The 26,844-nt window shown below is 44.7% G+C and overlaps 1 protein-coding gene across 1 annotated transcript in view; it reads left to right on the forward strand.

The window, feature by feature from the left end:
- The window catches only part of LOC115200408 (phosphoglucomutase-like protein 5), a 50,045-nt gene extending 25,815 nt beyond the window's left edge, over positions 1-24,230 (forward strand). The window contains exons 7-11 of the mRNA XM_029763470.1: positions 6,679-6,794; positions 15,326-15,461; positions 16,046-16,229; positions 21,565-21,702; positions 23,219-24,230. Coding sequence (XP_029619330.1) covers positions 6,679-6,794; positions 15,326-15,461; positions 16,046-16,229; positions 21,565-21,702; positions 23,219-23,308 — 664 coding nt within the window. The 3' untranslated portion in view covers positions 23,309-24,230. The remainder of the gene's footprint in view (positions 1-6,678; positions 6,795-15,325; positions 15,462-16,045; positions 16,230-21,564; positions 21,703-23,218) is intronic.
- Positions 24,231-26,844: the final 2,614 nt, after the last annotated feature.

A 26,844-nucleotide genomic window follows, 5' to 3' on the forward strand; every position in this document is an offset into this window, starting at 1 on the left:
AGTGATTTGGACACTGAGGAACTTGAAACTCTTGACCTGCTCCACTGCAACCCCCCCCTCCATCCACGATCAGCTCCTTGGTCTTGCTGACGTTGGAGAGGTTGTTGTCTCTGACCTCCTCTCTTCAGGCTGTCTCATCGTTGTCGGTGATCAGGCCTACCGCTGTTGTGGCGTCAGCAAACTTAATGATGGTGTTGGAGTCATGCGTGGCCACACAGTTGTGGGTGAAAAGGAGGGGACAAAGCACACACACCTGTGGGGCCCCTGTGTTGAGGGGCAGCGTGGTGGAGGTGATGTTGCCCACCCTCACCACCTGTAGTCGACCCGTAAGGAAGTCTAGGATCCAGTTGCAGAGGGAGGTGTTCAGACCCAGAGTCCTAAGCTTGGGGACGAGCATATGCGTGGTATGTGGTATGTGTGTGTGTGATATGTGCGTGTGTGGTATGTGTGTGTGTGTGTGTGTATGTGTGTGTGTGTGTGCATGTGTGTGTGTTTGTGTGTGTGTGTGTGTGTGTGTGTGTGTGTGTGTGTGTGTGTGTGTGTGTGTGTGTGACTGTGTGTGTGTGTGTGTGTGTGTGTGTGTGTGTGTGTGTGTGTGTGCGTGTGTGTGTGTGTGTCTGTGTGTGTGTGTGTGTATGTGTGTGTGTGTGTGCGTGTGTGTGTGTGTGACTGTATGTGTGTGTACGTGTATGTACGTGTGTGTGTGTGTGTGTGTGTATGTGTGTGTATGTGTGTGAATGTGTGTGTGGTGTGTGTGTGTGTGTGTGTGTGTGTGTGTGTGTGTGTGTGTGTGTGTGTACGACTGTGTGTTTGTATGTGTGTGTGTGTGTGTGTGTGTGTGTGTGTGTGTGTGTGTGTGTGTGTGTGTGTGTGTGGTGTGTGTATGTATGTGTGTGTGACAGCTCTGAAGGGGCCTGGTGTTTATGCTATGCTCTGGTCAGGGCACAGCTGGTGCAAGCATTAAAGCCCTAGAAATGCACCACATTCCCTCAGCATTGTTATGATGCCGTCCAAAATAAACAACCCTGTCCCAACATCCCCTTAACGTTGGAGCAACGTTCTGCCTGACCAGGACCGTGCCGGATGCTTGTGTTGGCTGCAGACATGTGATTGAAATGTCAACAGTGAGTTAAATGGTCAGAGTTTCCGTTTTCTTGTAGGATTGCCAGGCTTTCTGCTCCAGAGCCCTTCCCTCAGAGGGGAAAAAAAAGGCCTTACTCTTATTTGGTAATTAGCCCCCCCCCACACACACACACATACACACACACACACACACACACACACACACATACACACACACACACACACATACACACAGCTGCAGTATGTTACTGTGGGTTTATGACAACATCTCAATGTCTGACCCCCTCTCAGAATTCCAACAGAATTCCACAATCCAGATTTCACAATCTTGAATTGAAGTGATCAGCCGTGTTTCCAAGAGCAGCAAAAGAGTTCTGTTAGTTACATGTTCTATTGAACGACTCATTTTTGGGGTCATACTAGATTGTGAGAGGGGAAGGAATGGTTGTCGCCCTTTCAGATGCTTTTTAAGTTTTTACTAAAAGTTATGAGCGTTAGGGAGGGGTTTTACCAAAACTTTGGCAAGCTCACTTCTCTATCAGAGAGGAAGTACCCTACAATTTAGTACCCTACAAATAAGTACCCTACAAATTAGTACCCTACAAGTTAGTACCCTACAAATGAGTACCCTACAAGTAAATACCGGACAAGTTTTCTCTTTCTCTCTCCCAGCCCTTGTCTCCTACTTTTTCTCCCTGTCTATCTGCCCTTTACCTCTAACTCTCTCCCTTTCTCCCTGTCTATCTGCCCTTTACCTCTAACTCTCTCCCTTTCTCCCTGTCTATCTGCCCTTTACCTCTAACTCTCTCCCTTTCTCCCTGTCTATCTGCCCTTTACCTCTAACTCTCTCCCTTTCTCCCTGTCTATCTGCCCTTTACCTCTAACTCTCTCCCTTTCTCCCTGTCTATCTTCCTCTTTACCTCTAACTCTCTCCATGTCTATCTTCCTCTTTACCTCTAACTCTCTCCCTTTCTGCCTGTCTATCTGCCCTTTACCTCTAACTCTCTCCCTTTCTCCCTGTCTATCTTCCTCTTTACCTCTAACTCTCTCCCTTTCTCCCTGTCTATCTGCCCTTTACCTCTAACTCTCTCCCTTTCTCCCTGTCTATCTTCCCCTTTACCTCTAACTCTCTCTCTTTCTCCTTGTCTATCTGCCCTTTACCTCTAACTCTCTCCCTGTCTATCTGCCCTTTACATCTAACTCTCTCCCTTTCTCCCTGTCTATCTTCCTCTTTACTTCTAACTCTCTCCCTTTCTCCCTGTCTATCTTCCTCTTTACCTCTAACTCTCTCCCTGTCTATCTGCCCTTTACCTCTAACTCTCTCTCTTTCTCCCTGTCTATCTTCCCCTTTACCTCTAACTCCCCCTCTTTCTCCCTGTCTATCTTCCTCTTTACCTCTAACTCTCTCCCTTTCTCCCTGTCTATCTGCCCTTTACCTCTAACTCTCTCTCTTTATCCCTGTCTATCTGCCCTTTACCTCTAACTCTCTCTCTTTCTCCCTGTCTATCTTCCTCTTTACCTCTAACTCTCTCCCTTTCTCCCTGTCTATCTGCCCTTTACCTCTAACTCTCTCTCTTTCTCCCTGTCTATCTGCCCTTTACCTCTAACTCTCTCCCTGTCTATCTGCCCTTTACCTCTAACTCTCTCTCTTTATCCCTGTCTATCTGCCCTTTACCTCTAACTCTCTCTCTTTCTCCCTGTCTATCTTCCTCTTTACCTCTAACTCTCTCCCTTTCTCCCTGTCTATCTGCCCTTTACCTCTAACTCTCTCTCTTTCTCCCTGTCTATCTGCCCTTTACCTCTAACTCTCTCCCTTTCCCCCTGTCTATCTTCCCCTTTACCTCTAACTCTCTCCCTGTCTATCTGCCCTTTACCTCTAACTCTCTCCCTTTCTCCCTGTCTATCTTCCTCTTTACCTCTAACTCTCTCCCTTTCTCCCTGTCTATCTGCCCTTTACCTCTAACTCTCTCTCTTTCTCTGTGTCTATCTTCCCCTTTACCTCTAACTCTCTCCCTTTCTCCCTGTCTATCTGCCCTTTACCTCTAACTCTCTCCCTGTCTATCTGCCCTTTACCTCTAACTCTCTCTCTTTCTCCCTGTCTATCTGCCCTTTACCTCTAACTCTCTCTCTTTCTCCCTGTCTATCTGCCCTTTACCTCTAACCCTCTCTCTTTCTCCCTGTCTATCTGCCCTTTACCTCTAACCCTCTCTCTTTCTCCCTGTCTATCTGCCCTTTACCTCTAACTCTCTCTCTTTCTCCCTGTCTATCTTCCTCTTTACCTCTAACTCTCTCCCTTTCTCCCTGTGTATCTTCCTCTTTACCTCTAACTCCCCCCTCTTTCTCCCTGTCTATCTGCCCTTACCTCTAACTTTCTCCCTGTCTATCTTCCTCTTTACCGCTAACTCTCTCCCTTTCTATCTGCCCTTTACCTCTAACTCTCTCCCTTTCTCCCTGTCTATCTTCCTCTTTACCTCTAACTCTCTCCCTTTCTCCCTGTCTATCTTCCTCTTTACTTCTAACTCTCTCCCTTTCTCCCTGTCTATCTTCCTCTTTACCTCTAACTCTCTCCCTTTCTCCCTGTCTATCTGCCCTTTACCTCTAACTCTCTCCCTTTCTCCCTGTCTATCTGCCCTTTACCTCTAACTCTCTCCCTTTCCCCCTGTCTATCTTCCCCTTTACCTCTAACTCTCTCCCTGTCTATCTGCCCTTTACCTCTAACTCTCTCCCTTTCTCCCTGTCTATCTTCCTCTTTACCTCTAACTCTCTCCCTTTCTCCCTGTCTATCTGCCCTTTACCTCTAACTCTCTCTCTTTCTCTGTGTCTATCTTCCCCTTTACCTCTAACTCTCTCCCTTTCTCCCTGTCTATCTGCCCTTTACCTCTAACTCTCTCCCTGTCTATCTGCCCTTTACCTCTAACTCTCTCTCTTTCTCCCTGTCTATCTGCCCTTTACCTCTAACTCTCTCTCTTTCTCCCTGTCTATCTGCCCTTTACCTCTAACCCTCTCTCTTTCTCCCTGTCTATCTGCCCTTTACCTCTAACCCTCTCTCTTTCTCCCTGTCTATCTGCCCTTTACCTCTAACTCTCTCTCTTTCTCCCTGTCTATCTTCCTCTTTACCTCTAACTCTCTCCCTTTCTCCCTGTGTATCTTCCTCTTTACCTCTAACTCCCCCTCTTTCTCCCTGTCTATCTGCCCTTTACCTCTAACTTTCTCCCTGTCTATCTTCCTCTTTACCGCTAACTCTCTCCCTTTCTATCTGCCCTTTACCTCTAACTCTCTCCCTTTCTCCCTGTCTATCTTCCTCTTACCTCTAACTCTCTCCCTTTCTCCCTGTCTATCTGCCCTTTACCTCTAACTCTCTCCCTTTCTCCCTGTCTATCTTCCTCTTTACCTCTAACTCTCTCCCTTTCTCCCTGTCTATCTGCCCTTTACCTCTAACTTTCTCCCTTTCTCCCTGTCTATCTTCCTCTTTACTTCTAACTCTCTCCCTTTCTCCCTGTCTATCTTCCTCTTTACCTCTAACTCTCTCCCTTTCTCCCTGTCTATCTTCCTCTTTACTTCTAACTCTCTCCCTTTCTCCCTGTCTATCTGCCCTTTACCTCTAACTCTCTCTCTTTCTCCCTGTCTATCTTCCTCTTTACCTCTAACTCTCTCCCTTTCTCCCTGTGTATCTTCCTCTTTACCTCTAACTCCCCCTCTTTCTCCCTGTCTATCTGCCCTTTACCTCTAACTTTCTCCCTGTCTATCTTCCTCTTTACCGCTAACTCTCTCCCTTTCTATCTGCCCTTTACCTCTAACTCTCTCCCTTTCTCCCTGTCTATCTTCCTCTTTACCTCTAACTCTCTCCCTTTCTCCCTGTCTATCTTCCTCTTTACTTCTAACTCTCTCCCTTTCTCCCTGTCTATCTTCCTCTTTACCTCTAACTCTCTCCCTTTCTCCCTGTCTATCTGCCCTTTACCTCTAACTCTCTCCCTTTCTCCCTGTCTATCTGCCCTTTACCTCTAACTCTCTCCCTTTCCCCCTGTCTATCTTCCCCTTTACCTCTAACTCTCTCCCTGTCTATCTGCCCTTTACCTCTAACTCTCTCCCTTTCTCCCTGTCTATCTTCCTCTTTACCTCTAACTCTCTCCCTTTCTCCCTGTCTATTTGCCCTTTACATCTAACTCTCTCTCTTTCTCTGTGTCTATCTTCCCATTTACCTCTAACTCTCTCCCTTTCTCCCTGTCTATCTGCCCTTTACCTCTAACTCTCTCCCTGTCTATCTGCCCTTTACCTCTAACTCTCTCTCTTTCTCCCTGTCTATCTGCCCTTTACCTCTAACTCTCTCTCTTTCTCCCTGTCTATCTGCCCTTTACCTCTAACCCTCTCTCTTTCTCCCTGTCTATCTGCCCTTTACCTCTAACCCTCTCTCTTTCTCCCTGTCTATCTGCCCTTTACCTCTAACTCTCTCTCTTTCTCCCTGTCTATCTTCCTCTTTTCCTCTAACTCTCTCCCTTTCTCCCTGTGTATCTTCCTCTTTACCTCTAACTCCCCCTCTTTCTCCCTGTCTATCTGCCCTTTACCTCTAACTTTCTCCCTGTCTATCTTCCTCTTTACCGCTAACTCTCTCCCTTTCTATCTGCCCTTTACCTCTAACTCTCTCCCTTTCTCCCTGTCTATCTTCCTCTTTACCTCTAACTCTCTCCCTTTCTCCCTGTCTATCTGCCCTTTACCTCTAACTCTCTCCCTTTCTCCCTGTCTATCTTCCTCTTTACCTCTAACTCTCTCCCTTTCTCCCTGTCTATCTGCCCTTTACCTCTAACTCTCTCCCTTTCTCCCTGTCTATCTTCCTCTTTACTTCTAACTCTCTCCCTTTCTCCCTGTCTATCTGCCCTTTACCTCTAACTCTCTCCCTTTCTCCCTGTCTATCTGCCCTTTACCTCTAACTCTCTCCCTTTCTCCCTGTCTATCTGCCCTTTACCTCTAACTCTCTCCCTTTCTCCCTGTCTATCTTCCCCTTTACCTCTAACTCTCTCCCTTTCTCCCTGTCTATCTGCCCTTTACCTCTAACTCGCTCCCTTTCTCCCTATCTATCTGCCCTTATCTCTAACTCCCCCTCTCTCTCCCTCTCTCCTTCCCTTCCCCTCTCCCTCTCTCTCTCCTTTTCCCTCTCTCTCTCTCTGTTTGTGACTGAGAGAGAGAGTACATGGCTCATTCTCAAAACTAACATTATTTGAAAGGTTATCTAGCTTTGTTATTAAGACATTGGATGAGTAGATGGCTACTTTTTCAGGCCAGCAGCCTGGAAGGTAAGTTTGTAGTTTGTTAGCTCTCACTGTCTTAACTTGAGAATGCTGCTCACACATTGGAGAAAGGTTAGTGTTGATGATGTTCTCCAGAGGTGTGTTGTATAATTCAAATTATTTCCTGAACACACTGTGTGTCTGTTAAATAATGTAAGTAACATAATGTAACAAACTAATCTGGGCTCTCTCCCTGTATGTGTGTGTGTGTGTGTGTGTGTGTGTGTGTGTGTGTGTGTGTGTGTGTGTGTGCGTGCGTGCGTGCGTGCGTGCGTGCGTGCGTGCGTGCGTGCGTGCCTGTGTGTGTGTGCAGGGTGGCCAAAGCCCTGAAGGTGACGTTGTATGAGACTCCTACAGGCTGGAGGTTCTTTGGGAACCTGATGGACTCTGGGAGCTGCTCGCTCTGCGGAGAGGAGAGCTTCGGGACAAGTGAGTGTTACTGACCGTTTCTCTCTCTTCCTGTTTGACATTCACATTCACCTGAGTTGTACTGCCGCTTGTCAGCAGCTGAGTTTGCTCACCTTTCAGTAAAAGCCAGTCTGTTCCTAGACAGCCATATCAGAGGAGGCTGGTGGGATGAGCTCTAGAAGAATGGGCTCATTGCAATGGCTGGACTGGAATCAATGGAATGGAACCAAACATTTGGTTTCCATATGTTTCATGTGTTTGATACCATTCCATGTATTCCATTCCAGCCATTACAATGAGCCCGTCCTTGTATAGCTCCTCCCACCAGCCTCCTCTGATCCGTATACAGTACATCACATCCCTAAATAGAGGCCTGCCTCTGGTCGTAGTCATCCCAGCCTAATAGATTTGAGGGGCCGTGTGTTGTGTGTGTGAATAATCCCCATTCTTCTGCTATAAAAGGAGAGAGGAGCCCCGTGAACCACCAGAACCCACGGGCCTCTGCCGGCAGCTGCTGCTGCTGCTCAGCCCACCAGGAAAAACTCTCTCCTTGCAGCTAACTCTTATTACCTTTCTTTCTTTCTCTCTCAATCTATCTATCTCTGTTTTTCTATCTCTGTTTATGTCTTTCTCTCTGTCAATCTCTTCGGCGGAGAGAGAGTGAGAGGAATCTGAGATGGAGAGAGAGAGATGGAAAGGGAAAGAGGAGTATGGAGAGAGAAAGAACGAAGTGAGAGGGAACAGGATAAAGAAAGAGAGCAGGTTGAAGTGAGCAAGAGAGAGAGAGCTGAAAGGAGAGACAGAAACAGGGGGACAGTACAACAGCAGGTAATTAAGAATTAAGTGAAGTACAGAAGAGGAGGATGAGAGCAGGGGAGAAAAGAGAAGAGAAAGAGATGGACAGAGTGCTGTGTGAGTTTCTGCTTTAAGGCCAAACATCTAAATGGAGCTAAGCAGCAGTAAATCAGGACTATGCTCACCACTCAGAGCTCGGGGTTCGATCCTATCTCTCTCTTCCTGTTGGCTGGAGCTTTCATTCATGTCACGTTATGAACATTATTCCGCTTTTTTTGTCCATTCTAATTGAAATCCATAGAGTCCAGTGTCATGGTTGATGTATCATTTCTACATAATGTACATTCTGCTCCATTAAGTATGACACTCACTTTCTCACCTCCATTCATTTAATATATTACATCATTTGAGCTTTCAGATCTCGTTAAAGTGCTTAATAAATCCAATACATTATTATTGGTCATTATCTTTAAATTGGCAGAGAATAACATTGGTGGCTTGCAGCTGAAAGATATTCAGGTCAGGAGATATAGAGAGTGATGTGATGCAGATGGAGACTGGACTGGTGTTCTGATCTGACGACAGAAAAATTAGATCTGGTAGTTTTATACGACAGCTTGTAAAGACCTGCGCGGGTGTGTGTGTATTTGTGTGCGTGGGTGGGCATGTGTCCACACCAAATTTAACTTCAATTGAATCGGAAAGACAAAGAGGAGGTGGAGAGAGGCAGCGGCGACTCAGCAGAAATTGGCAACTGTCAGTTTCCCAACAGCTGCTAGGGACACAATTACTAAGGATTTCTACCACAACAAAGTCTACACCTGTTAGTTTCCAGAGGAAATACAACATGGAGCATAAACACAGGAAATACAACATGGAGCATAAACACAAGAAATACAACATGGAGCATAAATAGGAAATACAACATGGAGCATAAACACAGGAAATACAACATGGAGCATAAACACAGGAAATACAACATGGAGCATAAACACAGGAAATACAACATGGAGCATAAACACAGGAAATACAACATGGAGCATAAACACAAGAAATACAACATGGAGCATAAACACAGGAAATACAACATGGAGCATAAACACAGGAAATACAACATGGAGCATAAACACAGGAAATACAACATGGAGCATAAACACAAGAAATACAACATGGAGCATAAATAGGAAATACAACATGGAGCATAAACACAGGAAATACAACATGGAGCATAAACACAGGAAATACAACATGGAGCATAAACACAAGAAATACAACATGGAGCATAATCACAGGAAATACAACATGGAGCATAAACACAGGAAATACAACATGGAGCATAAACACAAGAAATACAACATGGAGCATAAATAGGAAATACAACATGGAGCATAAACACAGGAAATACAACATGGAGCATAAACACAGGAAATACAACATGGAGCATAAACACAGGAAATACAACATGGAGCATAAACACAGGAAATACAACATGGAGCATAAACACAGGAAATACAACATGGAGCATAAACACAGGAAATACAACACAGAGCATAAGAAAAGTTTATATAAATAAGACAAAGATTCTGATCTAAAGGTACTATGTGAGGAACGATTTAGACTTTAAGTCTTTTTATTCCATATACTTAGCTTTTTATGTGTGTCTTTTATTCTCATCTAAAACTAACAGGTGTGGACTTGACACTGTGACTCACACTTACATCTGGTCCTTAGTGTAGAATAACAATAGCCCACCCCAGTTAGAGACCATTGGCAGTGTGAACAGACTGATCTCTCCACTTAGAGAGATACCAGTCTGTCTGCGTTATACTCCTCTTTCCCTGACGCATGTGGTCTCTGTAGCTGATGTCATACACTAGTATACAGAACATTAGGAACAGCTGCTCTTTCCATGACAGACTGACCAGGTGAATCCAGGTGAAAGCTATGATCCCTTATTCAAATCAAATCAAATAAATTTGATTTGATTTTGATTTGATTTATTGAAGTCACTTGTTAAACCACTTCAATCCGTGTAGATGAAGGGGAGGAGACAGGTTAAAGAGGGTTTTTAAGCCTTGAGATAATTCAGACATGGATTATGTAGCTGTGCCATTCAGAGGGTGAATGGGCAAGACACAAGATTTAAGTGCCTTTTAATGGGTTATGGTAGTAGGTGCCAGGCGCACCGGTTTGAGTGTGTCAAGAACTGCAACGCTGCTGGGGTTTTCACGCTCAACAGTTTCCCGTGTGTATCAATAATGGTCCACCACCCAAAGGACATCCAGCCAACTGTGGGAAGCATTGGAGTCAACATGGGCCAGCATCTCTGTGGAACACTTTCGACACCTTGTAGAGTCCATGCCGCATCGAATTGAGGCTGTTCTAAGGGCAAAAAGGGGGGTAGCAACTCCAATATGAGAAGGTCCAAGATGGTGTAGCAGTCAGACATCTTTGTCTTCGTCTTGTCGTTTCCTGTGTATATATCTTTCTATATATTTTTTCTTCCATATATTTTTTTCTATTTTTCTTAACCTCAGCTTCAACATATTCTCCTGCAATCCGCCTCACCCAATGGGGTATGGATCTGTTATTTTCTTTACTTTTGAACTGGAACCCCCAACAGAAGCTAGCCAGCTAACTAGCTGCTAACTAGCTACCAGTCAATTAGCCACTGCTAGCGGTCATCAGCTAACCTTAGCCCGGACAACTCTTGCCAGTCTGCACATCGCAATTCAAACCAGGGCATATCGGACTTATTTTTCTCCATATCTTAGGATTCCAACCGCAAGATCTGAACCTTTTCACCTGGATCATCGTAGCTAGTTAGCTGCTATCCGAGTGGCCATTCCTGGCTAACGTCTCTGTCCCGAAGCAATCACCAACTAGCCTGGAGCTAGCCTATGCTAGGCCCATCTCCCGGCTAGCTGAAGAGGTCCATCAGCCACTACTTTGGCTACAATATCTATTTTGCTAATTGGTCTGGACCCCTTTTACTGCCGATAGGGAGCCCCGCCGATCCATCACGACTGGACTACTGACGTAATCTGCCCGAGGGGGTTTTTCAACTGGCTCCTCCATCTCGACGTCCCCTGAATGCCCATCTGCTAGCCTGCTAGCCGTGGCCCGCTAGCTTGTCTAGAGCATATCGGACGGTTAGCTGAAGAGGCCCATCGGCCAATTATACCTATTTTGCCAATTGGCCTGGGCCCTTTTACTACACGGAGCCCTGCTGATCCATCACGACTGGTCTGCCAACGTAACCACACGAGGGGGCTACAACAGACTAATTCCGTCACAACGGCCCTCTAAGGCCCTACTGCTAGCTTGCTAGCCCCGGCCCGCTAGCTGTCTGAAACGCTGTGTCTCCAGCCCGCCTAGGTACTCACTGGACCCCTGTGATCACTCGGCTACGCATGCCTCTCCCTAATGTCAATATGCCTTGTCCATTTCTGTTTTGGTTAGTGATTATTGCCTTATTTCACTGTAGAGCCTCTAACCTTGCTCAATACGCCTTAGCTAACCCTTTAGTTCCACCTCCCACACATGCGGTGACCTCACCTGGTTTAAATTATATTTCTAGAGACAATATCTCTCTCATGGTCACTCAATGCATAGGCTAGGTTTACCTCCACTGTATTCACATCCTACCACACCCTTGTCTGTACTTTATGCCTTGAATCTATTCTATCGTGACCAGAAACCTGCTCCTTTTACTCTCTGTTCCAAACGTACTAATCAAATGTATTTATATATAGCCCTTCGTACATCAGCTGATATCTCAAAGCGCTGTACAGAAACCCAGCCTAAAACCCCAAATAGCAAGCAATGCATGTGAAAGAAGCAGACAAACATTTCTTATAGCCTTTTGCCGTACCCTTATCCTAGTCCTCCTCTGTTCCTCTGGTGATGTAGAGGTTAATCCAGGTCCTGCAGTGTTTAGCTCCACTCCTATTCCCCAGGCGCTCTCATTTGTTGACCTCTGTAACCGTAAAAGCCTTGGTTTCATGCATGTTAACATTAGAAGCCTCCTCCCTAAATTTGTTTTATTCACTGCTTTAGCACACTGTGCCAACCCGGATGTCCTAGCCGTGTCTGAATCCTGGCTTAGGAAGACCACCAAAAATCCTTAAATTTCCATCCCTAACTTTAACATTTTCTGACAAGATAGAATTGCCAAAGGGGGCGGAGTTGCAATCTACTGCAGAGATAGCCTGCAGAGTTCTGTATTACTATCCAAGTCTGTACCCAAACAATTCGAGCTTCTACTTTTAAAAATCCACCTTTCCAGAAACAAGTCTCTCACCGTTGCCGCTTGCTATAGACCACCCTCTGCCCCCAGCTGTGCCCTCGACAACATATGTGAATTGATTGCCCCCCATCTATCTTCAGAGCTCGTGCTGTTAGGTGACCTAAACTGGGACATGCTTAACACCCCGGCCGTCCTACAATCTAAGCTTGATGCCCTCAATCTCAAACAAATTATCAATGAACCTACCAGGTACAATCCAAAATCCATAAACACTGGCACCCTCATAGATATCATCCTGACCAACCTGCCCTCCAAATACACCTTTGCTGTCTTCAACCAGGATCTCAGCAATCACTGCCTCATTGCCTGCGTCTGTAATGGGTCTGTGGTCAAACGACCACCCCTCATCACTGTCAAACGCTCCCTAAAACACTTCAGCGAGCAGGCGTTTCTAATCGACCTGGCCCGGGTATTCTGGAAGGATATTGACCTCATTCCGTCAGTAGAGGATGCCTGGTTATTCTTTAAAAGTGCTTTCCTCACCATCTTAAATAAGCACGCCCCATTCAAACAATTTAGAACCAGGAACAGATATAGCCCTTGGTTCACTCCAGACCTGACTGCCCTTGACCAGCACAAAAACATCCTGTGGCGTATTGCATTAGCATTGAATAGCCCCCGCGATATGCAACTTTTCAGGGAAGTTAGGAACCAATATACACAGGCAGTTAGGAAAACAAAGGCTAGCTTTTTCAAACAGAAATTTGCATCCAGTAGTACAAACTCCAAAAAGTTCTGGGACACCTGTAAAGTCCATGGAGAATAAGAGCACCTTGTCCCAGCTGCCCACTGCACTGAGGTTAGGAAACATTGTCACCAACAATAAATCCACAATAATTGAGAATTTCATTAAGCATTTTTCTACGGCTGGCCATGCTTTGCACCTGGCTACCCCTGCCCCGGTCAACAGCCCTGCACCCCCCACAGCAACTTTCCCAAGACTCCCCCCATTTTTCCTTCACCCAAATCCAGATAGCTGATGTTCTGAAAGGGCTGCAAAATCTGGACCCCTACAAATCAGACAGACATCAGGCTAGACAATCTGGACCCTCTCTTTCTAAAATTATCCACTGAAATTGTTGCAACCCCTATTACTAGACTGTTCAACTTCTCTTTCGTATCGTCTGAGATCCCCAAAGATTGGAAAGCTGCCACGGTCATCCCCCTCTTCAAAGGGGGAGACACTCTAGACCCAAACTGCTACAGACCTATATCTATCCTACCCTGCCTTTCTAAGGTCTTCGAAAGCCAAGGTAACAAACAGATCACCGACTATTTTGAATCCCACTGTACCTTCTCCGCTGTGCAATCTGGTTTCCGAGCTGATCATGGGTGCACCTCAGCCACGCTCAAGGTCCTAAACAATATCATAACCGCCATCGTTCAGAGACAATACTGTGCAGCTGTATTCATCGACCTGACCAAGGCTTTCAACTCTGTCAATCACCACATTCTTATCGGCAGACTCGACAGCCTTGGTTTCTCAAATGATTGCCTCGCCTGGTTCACCAACTATTTCTCAGATAGAGTTCAGTGTGTCAAATCGGAGGGCCTGTTGTCCGAACCTCTGGCAGTCTATGGGGGTGCAACAGGGTTCAATTCTTGGGCCGACTCTCTTCTCTGTATACATCAATGATGTCGCTCTTGCTGGTGGTGATTCTCTGATCCACCTCTACGCAGACGACACCATTCTGTATACTTCTGGCCCTTCTTTGGACACTGTGTTAACTAACCTCCAGACGAGCTTCAATGCCATACAACTCTCCTTCCGTGGCCACCAACTGCTCTTAAATGCAAGTTAAACTAAATGCATGCTCTTCAACCGATCGCTGCCCACACCTGCCCGCCCGTCCAGCATCACTACTCTGGACGGTTCTGACTTAGAATACTTGGACAACTACAAATACCTAGGTGTCTGGTTAGACTGTAAACTCTCCTTCCAGACTCACATTAAGCATCTCCAATCCAAAATTAATTCTAGAATCGGCGTCCTATTTCGCAATAAAGCATCCTTCACTCATGCTGCCAAACATACCCTCGTAAAACTGACTATCCTACCGATCCTTGACTTCGGTGATGTCATTTACAAAATAGCCTCCAACACTCTACTCAGCAAATTGGATGCAGTCTATCACAGTGCCTTCTGTTTTGTCACCAAAGCCCCATATACCACCTACCACTGCGACCTGTATGCTCTCGTTGGCTGGCCCTCGCTTCATATTCGTCGCCAAACCCACTAGCTCCAGGTCATCTATAAGTCTTTGCTAGGTAAAGCCCCGCCTTATCTCAGCTCACTGGTCACCATAGCAGCACCCACCCGTAGCATGCGCTCCAGCAGGTATATCTCACTGGTCACCCCCAAAGCCAATGCCTCATTGGCCGCGTTTCCTTCCAGTTCTCTGCTGCCAATGACTGGAACGAACTGCAAAAATCACTGAAGCTGGAGACTCATATCTCCCTCACTAACTTTAAGCACCAGCTGTCAGAGCAGCTCACAGATCACTGCACCTGTACATAGCCAATCTGTAAATAGCCCATCCAACTACCTCATCACCATACTGTTATTTATTTTATTTATTTTGCTCCTTTGCACCCCAGTATCTCTACTTGCACATTCATCTTCTGCACATCTATCATTCCAGTGTTTAATTGCTATATTGTAATTATTTTGCCACTATGGCCTATTTATTGCCTTACCTCCCTTATCCTACCTCATTTTTACACTTAGACTGTATTATTGACTGTACGTTTGTTTATTCCATGTGGAACTCTGTGTTGTTGTTTGTGACGCAGTGCTGTGCTTTATCTTGGCCAGGTCGCAGTTGTAAATGATAACTTGTTCTCAACTAGCCTACCTGGTTAAATAAAGGTGAAATAATTTTTTTTTTTAAAAGGTGTTCCTAACGTTTGGTATACTCAGTATATTGTTGACCCTACTATCCAAATACCTTGCTTAACACTTACTAGATAAGACTGTCTGCTAAATGAATCAAATGTACAAATATAACACATACATTCAGCACATGTGGACATGCGAAAATCATGTCCACATGATATGTCCACAATATCCTCGGTGTGGATATCTACGCATAGCCATCAGCCACCCAGGAGAGGCGTTCAGTGTTTGTGTGAGTGTCAGATAAAACTAGCGGCTGTTCAATTTTATGGCTCAGAGTTGAACTGAAGAGGTCTTGTCAGAATGCCTGTCAGAATGCCTGTTAGAATGCCTGTTAGAATGTCTGTTAAAATGCCTATGATATAGACCTAGCCTCATCTTGTTATCCTCCAGGATAACATCCCTTTCTAAATATCCCATGTTAGTCTATCATCCCACTCTGCTCCATATGTCTATGTCAGGGTTATGAAGGTGTAAAACAGGGTTATAACATGGTTATAAAGGTTTATGGTTTCCTGGGCAAACTTGTGTCCCCTTGTGTCTCTTGTTCAGGTTCAGACCACATCCGTGAGAAGGACGGTCTGTGGTCGGTGCTGGTGTGGCTGTCCATCATGGCTGTCAGGAAACAGGGCGTGGAGGAAATCGTCAAGGACCACTGGGCCAAGCTCGGACGCAACTACTTCTGCAGGTCACTCTGCTATGCAATCAATCAACCAATCAATCACTCAACCAACCAACCAATCAATAATTCAATCACTCAACCAATCAATAAATCAATCCCACGGGGGGCCAAGTACGAAGAAAAAAAAAAATAATGTATGAAATGAAAATGAAATGTATGCATTCACTACTGTAAGTCGCTCTGGATAAGAGCGTCTGCTAAATGACTAAAATGTAAATGTAAATGTAAATCACTCAACCAATCAATAATTCAATCACTCAACCAACCAATCAATAAATCAATCAAGCACTCACTCAACCAATCAACCGATCAAACAATCAATCAATCACTGAAACAACCAATACATCAATCAACATCAATCAACCAATCAACCAATAAATCAATCAGTGGATTGCAATACATGTGTAGTGAACACAGAAAGACACATTGAAGATGTCATGTCCTGATCTAATAGACTTGAATAGACGGGGATGCTTCTCTCTGTGTTTGTCTCTATGCTTGTGGTTTCTAGGAGTGTGTCTTTATGCCACATTCATGCTTGTGTGTGTATGTGAGCGCCCATGTGTTCACACCTGTGTGTGTGTTCCCAGGTTTGACTATGAAGGCGTGGACCCCAGAGCTGCATTCTACCTGATGAGAGACTTGGAGGGGGTGATCACAGACAAGGCCTTTCTAACCCAGAAGTTTGCTGTGGGGACTAATGTCTACTGTGTGGAGCGGGCTGATAACTTTGAGTACATCGACCCTGTGGACGGAACTGTGGTCCGCAACCAGGTCTGTATAACTAAAACATGGCTCTTAGAGGAGGAGATGAGAGGGGGATGGGAGAGGGGGAGAGGAGGAGATGAGAGGGGGAGAGGAGGAGATGAGAGGGGGAGGGGAGAGGAGATGAGAGGGGGAGAGGGGGAGAGGAGGAGATGAGAGGGGGGGCAAGATGGGGGGGAGGTTGTCTATGATGAGGTCCATATAACTGTTGACTTTATTAGCCGATTAAATACCATCTGAAAGTCAGCACATATTCCTCTTCTCTCTATCCATCTCTACTTGTATCCTCCTACCCCTCTCTGCCCCAGACCACCCAGGTAGCCATGTGTTCAGGCTGAGGTTCCATGTTTGGGCATAGCTGTCTCTAACCCTCCTCCTCAGCCAGTGTGCAGACACACACACACACACACACACACAGCAGAGTCCTGCTTTGCTTTAGTAAAAGACAGAAACAGGACAGGCAGAGGAACAGTAGTGTAATAATGGTGTGATGTACAACCTGTTGCTTAGGAACAGTTGGCCTGCTGTTGACGGTAAACACCTCTGCAATGCTTACTTCACTGTTTCCCGATGCTTACTTCACTGTTTCCCAATGCTTACTTCACTGTTTCCCAATGCTTACTTCACTGTTTCCCGATGCTTACTTCACTGTTTCCCAATGCTTACTTCACTGTTTCCCAATGCTTACTTCACTGTTTCCCAATGCTTACTTCACTGTTTCCCAATGCTTACTTCACTGTTTCCCAATGCTTACTTCACTGTTTCCCAATGCTTACTTCACTGTTTCCCAATGCTTTTCCCAATGCTTACTTCACTGTTTCCCAATGCTTACTTCACTGTTTCCCAATGCTTACTTCACTGTTTCCCAATGCTTACTTCACTGTTTCCCAATGCTTACTTCACTGTTTCCCAATGCTTACTTCACTGTTTCCCAATGCTTACTCTACTGTTTCCCAATGCTTACTTCACTGTTTCCCAATGCTTACTTCACTGTTTCCCAATGCTTACTTCACTGTTTCCCAATGCTTACCTCACTGTTTCCCGATGCTTACTTCACTGTTTCCCAATGCTTACTTCACTGTTTCCCAATGCTTACTTCACTGTTTCCCGATGCTTACTTCACTGTTTCCCAATGCTTACTTCACTGTTTCCCAATGCTTACCTCACTGTTTCCCAATGCTTACTTCACTGTTTCCCAATGCTTACTTCACTGTTTCCCAATGCTTACTTCACTGTTTCCCAATGCTTACTTCACTGTTTCCCAATGCTTACTTCACTGTTTCCCGATGCTTACTTCACTGTTTCCCAATGCTTACTTCACTGTTTCCCAATGCTTACTTCACTGTTTCCCGATGCTTACTTCACTGTTTCCCGATGCTTACTTCACTGTTTCCCAATGCTTACTTCACTGTTTCCCAATGCTTACTTCACTGTTTCCCGATGCTTACTTCACTGTTTCCCGATGGGTGAGAGGTGACCTGCTAGTCACAATCGAGTCTATGGCATTGGTTCTGGTGACATGTTGAGTCATGAGAAGACTCCCAAAGCTTTAGGCGGGTCACAGGGCTAAAAGGTTTAGGAACAAGTGATGTATAGAGCAGCGATGTCACAGTGGCTAATGTATGATGTTTTGGCTTGGCCTTTATTGTGATTGGTGTAAAGACTGATGAGTAAGAGTGTGTCAGCGTCCGTAAAGATGATGAGCGTTACACAGTCTACTGTTGGGAAATGTAAACACACACACACACACCCTCCTCCCCACAAACCCTGGAATATCTCCTGGCGTCGACACTTTTCAGCTCATACTACACCCCCACACGTAAATCCCACTGGTGTCAGGTGTCTTGGCCTGGGATGCATGATGTCATAAGAGATGGTGTGTGGTTTGGTTTTAGTCAGTCACCCTCCCAATCGGGCCTGTCACAGTAGCCGGATCAGACCTCTCGGCCAGCTCCACAGCGGTTACAGCTAGTTAGTCACTCACCAAAAGGTGTGACAGCTTCTCTCTCACCAGTAAACCTACTCCTCTGTGTATGTACAGGACATTCCACAGCGTTGTGTCAGCTGTCGTCTCTCCACTCTGCCTGTAAGAGGGGGATGCGCTGTCTGTTGTATGCATACACACTCCATATATTCATTTAGCAGACACTCTTATCCAGAAAGACTTACAGAATAAATGAGGGTTACTGTAATTTCCGGACTATTAAGCGCACCTGAATTTAAGCCGCACCCACTGAATTAAACTTTTTTTTTTTTGAACATAAATAAGGCGCACATGTCTATAAGCCGCAGGTGCCTACCGGTACATTGAAACAAATGAACTTTACAAAGGCTTTAACGAAACACGGCTTTAACGAAACACGGCTTGTAACAACAACAAAAAAATTAGTTGTAAGCTTTAGTTGCCTTTTTGCACTGAGTCAATTCCTCACGCTGCTGTTTCCAACGTCTTATCATCGACTCATTAAGACCAAGCTCCCGTGCAGCAGCTCTATTTCCTTTTCCAACAGCCAGATCAATCGCCTTCAACTTGAAAGCTGCATCATATGCATTTCTCCGTGTCTTTGCCATGATGAGGGTGACAAAATGACTACCGTAATCAGAATGATGGGAAGTTTGAGAGCGCTCGATTTAATCTAAACAGTAAACAAAAAAGTTGTTTGACCTTAACCCGTTCGGCAATTTCATTGGTCTAATGAAAGCTTCATGCCGCCAAAAAACTGAGCACGTCACAGAATGTGTTTTTTTGGAGAAAAAAAAATTGAAAGCGGGAAAAATCCATATATTAGCCACTTCATTGAAGCGTGGTAAAAAAGTTGCGGCTTATAGTCCGGAATTTACGGTAAGTGCCTTGCTCAAGGGTACATCAACATATTTTTCACCTAGTTGGCTCAGGGATTTGAACTAGCAACCTTTCAGTTATTGGCCTAACATTCTTAACCACTTGATAGTTGATAGTGCTTGATAGTACTCCCTCATGTTCATTGTGTTCAGTCTTCTTTTCTTTTAAAAAAATTATTTATGTCGTCCCATTTATAAACAGAGACACATGCTCACAGATATACACACACACACACACACACACACAGACAGACAGACTGGCTGTGATGACAAGTTGAGAGAGGCTTTACAGAGCTATGCCTAGGTTGCCTCTGTAGCCTGCTACTGAATTGTTCCGACAGGGAAAGACTACACACATACTACTGTACAGTGACCCTCTCTCTCTGACTCAAACACCTACATATAGACATACAGGGATGTACTCTAGGTAAACATATTAAATGCACACACACACACACACACACACACACACACACACACACACACACACACACACACATGCATATGACTACAGTGGCATCTAGGGGACGTCAGTTGATACTGCATTAACAACACTGACTCCTCTGTCTCACTGCCTCTGGTCTGTATTTCTACCTGTCTCACTGTCTCTGGTCTGTCTTTCTACCTGTCTCACTGCCTCTGGTCTGTCTTTCTACCTGTCTCACTGCCTCTGGTCTGTCTTTCTACCTGTCTCACTGTCTCTGGTCAGTCTGTCTACCTGTCTGTCTTTCTACCTGTCTCACTGCCACTAGTAATTCTGTCTACCTGTCCCACTGCCGCTAGTATTTCTGTCTACCTGTCTCACTGCCTCTGGTCTGTCTTTCTACATGTCTCACTGTCTCTGGTCTGTCTTTCTACCTGTCTCACTGCTGCTAGTATTTCTGTCTACCTGTCTCACTGCTGCTAGTATTTCTGTCTAGTTGTCTCACTGTCTCTGGTCTGTCTTTCTACCTGTCTCACTGCCTCTGGTCTGTCTTTCTACCTGTCTCACTGCCTCTGATCTGTCTTTCTACCTGTCTCACTGTCTCTGGTCAGTCTGTCTACCTGTCTGTCTTTCTACCTGTCTCACTGCCACTAGTAATTCTGTCTACCTGTCTCACTGCCGCTAGTATTTCTGTCTACCTGTCTCACTGCCTCTGGTCTGTCTTTCTACATGTCTCACTGTCTCTGGTCTGTCTTTTTGCCTGTCTCACTGCCGCTAGTATTTCTGTCTACCTGTCTCACTGTCGCTAGTATTTCTGTCTACCTGTCTCACTGCCTCTGGTCTGTCTTTCTACCTGTCTCACTGCCTCTGGTCTTTCTTTCTACCTGTCTCACTGTCTCTGGTCTGTCTTTCTACCTGTCTCACTGCCACTAGTATTTCTGTCTACCTGTCTCACTGCCTCTGGTCTGTCTAAATACCTGTCTCACTGCCTCTAGTCAGTTCTTCTCACTGCCTCTGGTCTGTCTGCATACCTGTCTCACTGCCTTGGGTCTGCCTGCAAACCAGTCTCACTGCCTCTGTTCTGTCTGCATACCTGTCTCAATGCCTCTAGTCAGTTTCTCTCACTGCCTCTGGTCTGTCTGCATACCTGTCTTACTGTCTCTGGTCTGTCTGCATACCTGTCTCACTGTCTCTTGTCTGTCTGCATACCTGTCTCACTGCCTCGTGTCTGTCTGCATACCAATCTCACTGTCTCTGCTCTGTCTGCATACCTGTATCACTGTCTCTTTTCTGTCTGCATACCTGTCTCACTGTCTCTGCTCTGTCTGCATACCTGTCTCACTGTCTCTTCTCTGTCTGCGCACCTGTCTCACTATCTCTGTTCTGTCTGCATCCCTGTCTCACTGCCTCGTGTCTGTCTGCATACCTGTCTCACTGTCTCTTCTCTGTCTGCATACCTGTATCACTGTCTCTGTTCTGTCTGCATACCTGTCTCACTGTCTCTGCTCTGTCTGCATACCTGTCTCACTGTCTCTTTTCTGTCTGCATAACTGTCTCACTATCTCTGTTCTGTCTGCATACCTGTCTCACTGTCTCTGGTCTGTCTGCATACCTGTCTTACTGTCTCTGGTCTGTCTGCATACCTGTCTCACTATCTCTGTTCTGTCTGCGTACCTGTCTCACTGTCTCTGGTCTGTCTGTGTACCTGTCTCACTGTCTCTGGTCTGTCTGTATACCTGTCTCACTGCCTCGTGTCTGTCTGCATATCTGTCTCACTGTCTCTTCTCTGTCTGCATACCTGTCTCACTATCTCTGTTCTGTCTGCATACCTGTCTCACTGTCTCTTCTCTGTCTGCATACCTGTATCACTGTCTCTGTTCTGTCTGCATACCTGTCTCACTGTCTCTGCTCTGTCTGCATACCTGTCTCACTGTCTCTGCTCTGTCTGCATACCTGTCTCACTATCTCTGTTCTGTCTGCATACCTGTCTCACTGTTTCTGCTCTGTCTGCATACCTGTCTCACTGTCTCTGTTCTGTCTGCATACCTGTCTCACTGTCTCTGCTCTGTCTGCATACAGGGTCTACGGATCGTCTTCACAGATGCATCCCGTCTGGTCTTCCGTCTGAGCGGGAGTGGGGGAGGGGCCGGGGCCACAGTCCGGATCTACGCAGAGAGCTTCGAGAGAGACCCTGAGAGACATAACAGAGAAACTCAGGTAAGGAGTACACTGGAATCCATTCTGATAGGTACTAGTACACTACGTGTGTGTGTGTGTGTGTGTGTGTGTGTGTGTGTGTGTGTGTGTGTGTGTGTGTGTGTGTGTGTGTGTGTGTGTGTGTCATCATTGTTTCCTTGTATGAACTTTCAGGCCCATAAACTAAAGAGAGGATCAACAAAACATTATACATTTCATTGATCCATTTGATATATTATTCAACCACAAGGACATTGTTAACAAAAGGGTTTGGTTCACAGTGGTTGCATGCAACATTATCCTATAACACAATCCACCTCCAACTGGGTGTCTGAACAACATGTGACATGGTGACATGACATGTGATAGTAGTTTTAGCAGCTCGGTAGACTTTGGAGTGAGTGTCTTCTATTGCTGTTGGTGTGGCCATATTGTGTTTGACTGGTAGTGTACTTTAACCATGCCACAGTATTAATCAGTATCATATTGTGGTTCACAGTATTAGTCAGTATAGAGGTGTGTGCTGTTTTGATGCCAAGGCTTAGTTATCAGTGATCCGTTATGATGAAACACCGCTGGCCTTGATTAGATTGATCAGTTCCATGTAAACATTCTCTCACAAACCACTTTGAACTGAGCCAGGAAACCACAATACCATTGGATCTGTAGTCATGACGCAAGCTGTGGCTTATCTCTATGGTTACCATGGTTACCTGACTTAACAGGCAACTTCAGGTTGTGAGTTGCACCAACACAATAGAGAAAGGGAAAGGAGAGGGGGACACCTAGTCAGTTGTCCAACTGAATGTACTCAATTGAAATGTGTCTTCCGCATTTAACCCAACCCCAGTTGAACTGTCAGTGGATACTAAGGTGCGGCTGGACAGTATAAAGTTAGCCTGGAGTTGACTGGCTTTGCAGAGGTCCTTTCTAACCAGGACATCAGACAGAAAGTCCAAAGTGAAGAGAAGGGACTTGGTAGTAAACTGTTTATTGGTCTTGATTCATGACACTTGTTGTTTCCTTGGATACTCTCTGTATTAGTTTATAGTGGCCTCTATGATGGTTACCGATATAGGATCTTCAATTGAGCCAGTTTGCTATTGCAGCAAAATAATCCTGCAGCAACAGGAAATGTGAGTTATTATGTGGATTATAATTTATGTTTGTTGTGTTTTCAAAGTGGGAATGACAAACTTCAGAAGCCTTTTTAAACCTCAAATACGCTACAAGTTTAAAATGTCTTGCATTGCAGGAAACTGCGTTTGGAGTGTGCTGTGTTACTCTGTTGCTAGTATACCAATACAACTCTCACATTGTATCAACACTTACTTGAACATGTGCATCCTTTCAGAGTCTCTACAGTCATCCCACATTAGAAAAGAAAGCCTGAAGCTTCGTCAGTAATGTGTGTATTGTGTGAAGTGTGTATAAAGCAGTGTGTGTTCTGTGTCCCAGGCGGTGCTGGGTCCCCTCATCGCCAGTATGTGTGTATTGTGTGAAGTGTGTATAAAGCAGTGTGTGTTCTGTGTCCCAGGCGGTGCTGGGTCCCCTCATCGCCATTGCCCTGAAGATCTCTGACATCCACGAGAGGACAGGACACCGCGGCCCCACCGTCATCACCTGAGCTCTGCTCCACTGCCCACACACACACACCACCTGAGTGCTCCCCCCACAAACACACACAAACATCTATGGCCAAGTCCCTAAGGCCACACCATCCTGTTTGTTGCCACACCTGGGGCCAATAGTAAGCAAGAGCTACATGTATTCTCTCTCTCTCTCTCTCTCTCTCTCTCTCTCTCTCTCTCTCTCTCTCTCTCTCTCTCTCTCTCAGAATGTAAGATATTATGTAGTCTGCAAAAAAAAGAAGCAAACTGTTTCTTTCAGCGGTTGATAAACAACATTTGTTCATATAAGGCTTCTGTTATGAAAGTTGTATTTTCTGGATGCATGAAATTACCACTGTACAGCTACAAAGCATGTGCCTGTGTGTGTGTGTGTGTGTGTGTGTGTGTGTGTGTGTGTGTGTGTGTGTGTGTGTGTGTGTGTGTGTGTGTGTGTGTGTGTGTGTGTGTGTGTGTGTGTGTGTGTGTGTGTGTGTGTGTGTGTGTGTGCGTGCGTGCCTGATCATTATAAAGTTGACAGATGGAATTAAAAGGGAGAAGTACATTTTTCATACACCATACATTCGCCGAATACAACAGGTGTAGACCTTACCGTGAAATGCTTACTTACAAGCCCTTAACCAACATTGCAGTTCAATAAATATATATATTTATTTCTATATATATTTTAAGTAACACAGTAAAATAACAATAACGAGGCTATAACCAGGGGTACCGGTACAGAGTTAATGTGTGGGGCTACAGGTTGTCGAGGCGGTATCTGTTAAGAACTTCTTGTTCCAAAGGGGCTACCACCACTTTTTGTTTTTCTGCTCTTCATTAGACAGCCTGTTTTTGCCCTTTGTGATCGGAGTAAGCCATAGATGTATTTCATTTGTTTTTGTTTTTTTATCCAAATAAATTCATATCTTTTGTGTGTAATGTCTTTTTACTTAGTCCCTTCTGTTGCTGGGAATATTAGTAGGCAGTGCTATTCGCCTCCTTTTAGTAGCCTTCTCATCCTGCTGAGCCGATCTGTACTGGGTTATGCATCCGCTTAGTCGCTGGAACCATGATGCTGGAAAGGACATTGTGAAGAGAAAATATCTGAGCAATCACTGTCACAAGGGTCGTGAAATGGGGACCAAGACGCAGCGTGGATAGTGCTCATTTTCAATGCTTTAATGAAGACACTTGACAAAATAACAAAACGACCAACACAGTCCCGTCAGGTACACTTAGACTAAACGGAAAACAACTACCCACAACCCCAAAGGAAAAACAGGCTGCCTAAGTATGGCTTCCAATCAGAGACAACGAAAGACACCTGCCTCTGATTGGAAACCATACCCAGCCGAACATGAAAACCAACACATAGAAATAGATAACTAGAACAAACCCACATAGAAACAGAAAACCCAAAATACATACAAAACAAACCCCCCTGCCACGCCCTGACCATTCTACTATGGCAAATGACCTCTTTCAGTGTTCAGGACGTGACAATCACAGTATGGTTCGGGTAGACAGGATAGTGTGAAAAGGGTTGTTGGGTCCAAAGAAAGACTGGCTTGTGGCTAAAATAGGGTTCTTTTCCTTCATCTTTAGTGGGCTTTCATATGGAATTGTGTAATACATGTGTATAGTGTGTATCCTTACTTGTGACCAGAGAAATATCCATCCACCTGTATCACTTTCAGACTTATTTATTTAGGTTTTATTTATTCAGATTATGACATGTATTCTCCTGACCCTGCCCAGATCAGCTGTATTTACAACTGTGTGACCTTCAAATTATAATGTTCTATCTGCAAAAATATTATTCTTAAATAATTGGCTTTAAAGTTCCTAATTCTCATTGGTCTGAATAACGTAACATGAATTGAGGTATTTAGAGTGCTATATAGGTAGAGAACATTGAACAGAACAAGGCTGATGTCAATAACTGCATTAGAACAAGGCTGATGTCAATAACTACTTTAGAACAAGGCTGATGTCTATAACTGCATTAGAACAAGGCTGATGTCTATAACTGCATTAGAACAAGGCTGATGTCAATAACTGCATTAGAACAAGGCTGATGTCTATAACTGCATTAGAACAAGGCTGATGTAAATAACTGCATTAGAACAAGGCTGATGTCAATAACTGCATTAGAACAAGGCTGATGTCAATAACTGCATTAGAACAAGGCTGATGTCAATAACTACATTAGAACAAGGCTGATGTCAATAACTGCATTAGAACAAGGCTGATGTCAATAACTACATTAGAACAAGGCTGACGTGAATAACTACATTAGAACAAGGCTGATGTCAATAACTGCATTAGAACAAGGCTGATGTCAATAACTGCATTAGAACAAGGCTGATGTCAATAACTGCATTAGAACAAGGCTGATGTCAATAACTACATTAGAACAAGGCTGATGTCAATAACTGCATTAGAACAAGGCTGATGTCAATAACTACATTAGAACAAGGCTGACGTGAATAACTACATTAGAACAAGGCTGATGTCAATAACTGCATTAGAACAAGGCTGATGTCAATAACTGCATTAGAACAAGGCTGATGTCAATAACTGCATTAGAACAAGGCTGATGTCTATAACTGCATTTGAACAAGGTGATGTCAATAACTGCATTAGAACAAGGCTGATGTCAATAACTACATTAGAACAAGGCTGATGTCAATAACTGCATTAGAACAAGGCTGATGTCAATAACTTCATTAGAACAAGGCTGATGTCAATAACTGCATTAGAACAAGGCTGATGTCTATAACTGCATTAGAACAAGGCTGATATCAATAACTGCATTAGAACAAGGCTGATGTCTATAACTGCATTAGAACAAGGCTGATGTCAATAACTGCATTAGAACAAGGTGATGTCAATAACTGCATTAGAACAAGGCTGGCTGATGTCAATAACTACATTAGAACAAGGCTGATGTCAATAACTGCATTAGAACAAGGCTGATGTCAATAACTTCATTAGAACAAGGCTGATGTCAATAACTGCATTAGAACAAGGCTGATGTCTATAACTGCATTAGAACAAGGCTGATATCAATAACTGCATTAGAACAAGGCTGATGTCTATAACTGCATTAGAACAAGGCTGATGTCAATAACTGCATTAGAACAAGGTGATGTCAATAACTGCATTAGAACAAGACATAGCTGTCTTTGTCATAGCTTGATAATTGTGTAGTTTAGTAATAGCTAGGTTAGCCAGCCAGCTATTTCCGTCCCCCGCGACGCCATTGTTCCATACCCAGCCAACTATTACCGACGAGCAGCATTGTAGAAACTAAATACGTTACAAAGGAACGTCTTGATTAGTGTTATGTTATGTTAGCTAGCTACAAAGTTGCTTTTGTATAATAGCCAACCTCTACCGACTAGCAGCACTGTAGAAACTATTACATTACAACGGAACGATTTGACTAGTGCAGTGTTAGCTAGCTAGCTACATAGCTGTCTTTGTCATAGCTTGATAATTGTGTAGTTTAGTAATTATCGAGGATAGCTAGGTTAGCTAGGTTAGCTAG

Source organism: Salmo trutta, chromosome 9 (assembly GCF_901001165.1).
Source record: "Salmo trutta chromosome 9, fSalTru1.1, whole genome shotgun sequence".
Lineage (NCBI taxonomy): Eukaryota > Metazoa > Chordata > Actinopteri > Salmoniformes > Salmonidae > Salmo > Salmo trutta.